The sequence below is a fragment of the Pavona decussata genome, unplaced genomic scaffold, assembly GCF_977016875.1.
Source record: "Pavona decussata unplaced genomic scaffold, jaPavDecu1.1 SCAFFOLD_38, whole genome shotgun sequence".
In the NCBI taxonomy this organism is placed as follows: Eukaryota; Metazoa; Cnidaria; class Anthozoa; order Scleractinia; family Agariciidae; genus Pavona; species Pavona decussata.
The window spans coordinates 890,001-895,000 of record NW_028145460.1 but is presented as its reverse complement, the minus strand read 5'-3'; the positions used below and the strand labels follow the sequence as shown (position 1 = coordinate 895,000).

The 5,000-nt window shown below is 37.8% G+C and overlaps 3 protein-coding genes across 5 annotated transcripts in view; all 3 read right to left on the bottom strand.

Moving 5' to 3' along the window:
- The window catches only part of LOC146483455 (BTB/POZ domain-containing protein 6-like), a 59,895-nt gene extending 59,488 nt beyond the window's left edge, over positions 1-407 (bottom strand). For all 3 annotated transcript variants that reach the window (XM_085105628.1, XM_085105627.1, XM_085105626.1), the window contains exon 1: positions 1-407. This exon is cut by the window's left edge. In XM_085105628.1, the coding sequence (XP_084961754.1) occupies positions 1-338 (338 nt within the window). In that variant the 5' untranslated portion in view covers positions 339-407.
- LOC146483453 (glycine receptor subunit alphaZ1-like) overlaps positions 1-5,000 on the bottom strand; it is a 178,975-nt gene that overhangs the window by 167,789 nt on the left and 6,186 nt on the right. The window lies entirely within an intron of this gene.
- The window catches only part of LOC146483454 (BTB/POZ domain-containing protein 6-like), a 13,308-nt gene that overhangs the window by 7,407 nt on the left and 901 nt on the right, over positions 1-5,000 (bottom strand). Inside the window, exon 1 of the mRNA XM_085105630.1 lies at positions 4,331-5,000. This exon is cut by the window's right edge and continues 901 nt beyond it. Within this exon, the coding sequence (XP_084961756.1) occupies positions 4,505-5,000 (496 nt within the window). The 3' untranslated portion in view covers positions 4,331-4,504. The remainder of the gene's footprint in view (positions 1-4,330) is intronic.

Below are 5,000 nucleotides of genomic sequence, written 5' to 3'. Positions count from 1 at the left end.
ATCAACTGCATCACATTGTCCGGGGTCAAGTTCGCCTCATCGCTGTATATGAAACGAAACAACTCCAACAGACTCTCGTACTCGCAATCACAGATGTCGACATAATCTTTCCTCTCCGCCAGTTCACCGTAAAACATGGCATAAAACACTGGGCTGCTGATCGCCAACACAAACTTGTGAGCTGGAATCGTCTTGCTTTTACTTCCGCCATGGGAGTCTCGAACGACGAACTTTATATCACTCAAGAGTTCTTGGTTGAAAATGGTCAAACATCTTTCTTTGATGGTGCTCCTAGCTGTCGATTGCCAAAACTCTTCTCTGCCTGTTTTGAGAGACATGTTCGGTTAAAGCTTTTTACCCGTTTTCTTCTTAGCTTTTTATCAGGTGCAACTTTCTGTTCCCAACAGAAACAGGAGCGTCTGTAAGTCACGCTATTGTGTCACACATGTATCAAATAATCGCAGGCTCAAATTAGTTACCAGCTCAACCGAGATAGGATTTCGTTACGGGGCAGCCAATGAAAATCTTTATTAAAGTTTTTTCGAAGTTTCGTGGAGATCTGATTTAAGTGCGGAGAAATAGAAAGATAAAACAATTGTAACTTTTACAAAGAAAAGTATGGCGTGCGAGTGGTGGTAACTCGTACAATGCATATTTCAATATTTCCTCGAGTTTGAAGCAACACCGGAACACCGGAACATCTCGGAACATCAAGGAACACCCCCAAAACCCGGAACACCTCAGAATGTGTTTGAGAAATACTTAGAATACCTCCTCGCATGGAAGTAAGCTGAGAAACCGGCCGCTGATGAAGAGGTAGAAGCTTCGAAAAGTTGTCCTAATTTTACAATCTCACAATCTCGAAAATTTTACAATCTTCACAATAAATGAATAAACAAATAAATAAATAAATAAATAAATAAATAAATAAAGGAATAAATATAAATATATGAAACATATATTTTGAACTGCGGATGAAAGATCAAATAGAAGAAAGATCTTCGCAGTTAGTAAGTTAGTATGTTTCATTTATTTACATTTATTTATTCATCCTTCACAGGTATATTACGAACTCACAATATATTAACCAGCTCCTAGTTGGTTTATAGCTCAGTTGGTAGAGCACTGCACCGGCGTCGCAGAGGTCATGGGTTTGAATCCTGCTGAAGCCTGAATTTTTTCAAGCTTTCTTTTCGCAACTGCCTTAAAAGTTGCGTACTAACTGCGACGATCTTTCTTCTATTTAACCTTCACAATCTCGAAAATATTTACAAGCGCTTCACATTCACATATTTCATTATTATTATTTTATTATTATTATTTTTTTTTTTGCGGGCATATTTATATGAGCGAGCAAATGAGGAAAACGGAGGTGGAGAGGGGAAATACCGCCTCTCTCCAGTTCCCCTCTCGACTCGTTCACTACTGACTGAAAAAGGGACGACTCACAGTCTGTCCTCTCTTGCAGGAACTAACATTAGGTATAGTTCTCAAAACAGCTATTTGTGAAGCTGACTAAAGGTATCTTTTGCTTTGAATCGGTAAAAACACAAAATATTCAGTAATGTAAGACATTCTTAAGAGAAATGGAAAAACCTATTTTGCTTTTGCATTGTGAAGAGCACCATGAAAAGATAGTAATAAACGTTTAAATTAATTAACAGCCGTTTAATCTGAAAATTAAATCAAATAAAGATGGCACTTGGGTTGTGTCTATTATCTTTATACTTCTCCTCAAATAAACCACCCTTCACAGAAACAATATAATGACATTATTCATGATGCTCGAACTCCCTCCTCCAGAAGCATCTTTAAAAAAAGAAATAAATACTTCAATAACAACCTAGATGGGAATACTGCTGGTGCTTCACGACGCTAGATTGAAAAGCAATAATACGTGATAAAGGCCTAATCTAGTGAAAAATAGCACGCAATATAATGTAAATACTTGTTATATCCAGTCAGACTGAGAGCAAGTCTTACATGTGCACCTGCGTGTTCTATTTTGCTTTCAAAAAATGCAACCGTGTTACTTTTGTGACAGGACAAAAATAAAATGTTAAAATCCAAAATCAATTTCTAACTCAAAGCATAATTTCTAATATACAGCTATTTCAATTTACGTTGTCGGATCAAAGCTTAAAGCTTAAAGACATCTTCAAGGAGGCTGCCACCTCATCCATGTGATATCCTAACATTTCTTTCATCCAACTGGCTCGCCATCGTTTATCTTCACTTGACAAACGAGGCATAGCTGATTTTGATGAACTTATTCATAAAAAATATCCACAGAATCTCTAGGTCTTGTCTTATACCTTCATACTTTAATCCGACAACATTAATTAAAATAGCTGTAAATCCCTTCCGTTTAAAGCCGATGAATTGTCAAGGATGCAGGGGGCCACTTCATTTATCATCAGGAACCATTACCAACGCACCTTTCGATTTTTGTGTGGCAGGAAAAGAGAGGCAGTATTACAAAGACCCTAAAACAGGACAGCTATGTACGGCCGCGCGGGAAACGGAAGCGCATTATCACCTTTGAGTCGCGTGCGTTCAAGCAGTGGAGCTGTCATTTCTGCCGTGCACGCTGGTCATCTTTGAAGGATTGCAACTCACAGAGTGCCCAAAACTATGTTATAAAGGAGTTCGATCTGACAGCCTAGCCTGCTAGAATTTATTTCTTTGTTTTGCTATTGCTGTGCTTTGTTTAGTTCATATAGTTGCTAAGTTCAAGTTTTAGTTTTCTTTCTTTGAGATATGTGAATGCAAGGTAATAAGAAGAATACAAGTGACTGAATCTCAACATAACATGTAACTCTTTTCGTATGACGTTTGTAATTCATTTTCATGACATTGTTTACCTTATGATGTTTTGAGTAAAATTCAATTTAAACGACGCTTATCAGTCTGGAAACATTTTTGTACGATCATCCTACGCAAGAGAGGATCAAGGGATACCCCTTGATCCTCTATTGCCTAGGATCAGTTCATAATTTTCAAACTGCTTCCTGTTTCTACAATATCTTTTGACATTTTATACTTTCATATTTCTTTGTTTTCCCTATTTTTACACGTGTTCTGAGTCTTTTGTTGTTAGAGATTTTGCGCTGTTCCTGGTTTTCTGGAAGGTGTTCCGGGTTTTGGGGGGATGTTAAGGGTTTTCTTGGTGGGTGTTCCGGGTTTTGGGGGTGTTCCATGATGTTCAAGGACGTTCCGGTGTTCCTGAAAATACTACATGCCAATATGGCATGAGTTCAGCTTCACTTGATGTTCACGATGTCGTCTTGGTCGTGAATTGTGCTACATTGGGTGACGAAGGGGTACCCACGAACTTTTCCTATAAAAAAAAAAAAAAACAACTCATGGAAGGGAAATTGCGAGGGAAAAAAATCGTCAAAGAGGAACACAAATAAATAAAAATAATGCAGAACGAAATCCAATTTCATTATGGGATAAGTACTTTTGTAGCTCCTCTAGTGTCAAAAATAGCGTTCCCGATGTCTCTAAAACAACGTGGCAACAAGACCACGGCATATAAGGTCATATAAGTCAGATAGGTCTTTCACACCAGCACCGGACTTGCAAATGGATAGTTTTAGGGAAAAGCAATGGAGTGTGGTACACCTGTAAAGAATGCTTGTGCAACAGCTAAGACTAAGAACATTTGCTTGCAACCGGTAAATGTAGTGAAAACGTTATTAAAAAGACAGAATAAGCTGATTGTGTCATTCAGCTTTAATACAGTTGCACACAGGCTTGACTGTAGAGAGTCAAACCTTCTCTTAAAAGGCTACACCTTCGTTGATTACGATCATGGCTGTTAAACAAATTAAACAAGCATACAGTGTCCACGATAATTTACCATAATTTGAACAGAACAGCTCATTAACTGTGCTTAAGCCTATGTACATTTGCATACCTGCTGTAGCTGTTCTAGCCTGCGAACTCAGACGTATTTCCGGCTGTCGCTTCTGCGGAGAGTAGCGACAGTCGGAAATACGTCTGCGTTCGCAGGCTATAGCTGTGCTAGCACTTCTGAGAAAGGAAATAAATGGCAAATTTATAAAGTTAAAGAACTAACTTAAATCTTACTAACATTCGTGTTATTAGACACAGTATAATGCTTTTGTTTAAAAATTACAACACTGTCGTTAAAGATTTTTCCATTTTCACCATGTAACATTGAAACATCAATGTCTATTGTTTCAGTTATAAAGAAATGACTTTGATTCCCATACATGGTTAACTATTAGATTCCAAAATAAAAGTTCCTAGGAAACCTAGGAAAACTGCACTCAAACTATAGACCAGTAATATGCTGTCAGACTCTTTCAGCTCCCTCATCCGTCACATAATACGTGCTGTGATTGGAATGATTCAGAATGAAAACCATGGATGCATAAAATCAAAATTAGGGGAACAAGTAGAGAGAGTAATTTTAATGCAAGGCTACTCATCAGGATAATTTTCTTGATGTAAATGTAAATGTTCTAGTTAGCTATCATACTAGTAAAAACAGAAATTCTGGAAACTGCCTACATTGAGCCGAGCATGAAGAGCAGCTGTTAAAGGAAAACATCACCCCAGAATGCTTAATGCAAGACATACCATTCACTCCAAAACAAGAAGGTGGACCATTTATTTTAGCCTCAAATCTGACATAACCAGAATTTGCTTTTAAAACAATCGGCCGCTCAAAAACAATATCAAAGCCTTGATAATCTCCTATTTCACTCTGCACAAGCTTAGATACAAATCTACCCCGCTTAGTTGCGAGTACAAACCCACTTCTCTCCATTACCTTTAACTCCACTGAATATACATCGTCGGTGTTTCCAAAAAGACGCACTGCATGCACCTTTACATCCTTGTTTGTTTTTACATCGATATTGTGGGAAACACCGAAAGAATAATCACACTTTAAACCAATGAACATTGACCTAATCCTAGAAACTACATTTAACGCCTTCCCAGTTCTTTTTGCCGAAGAAAATCCT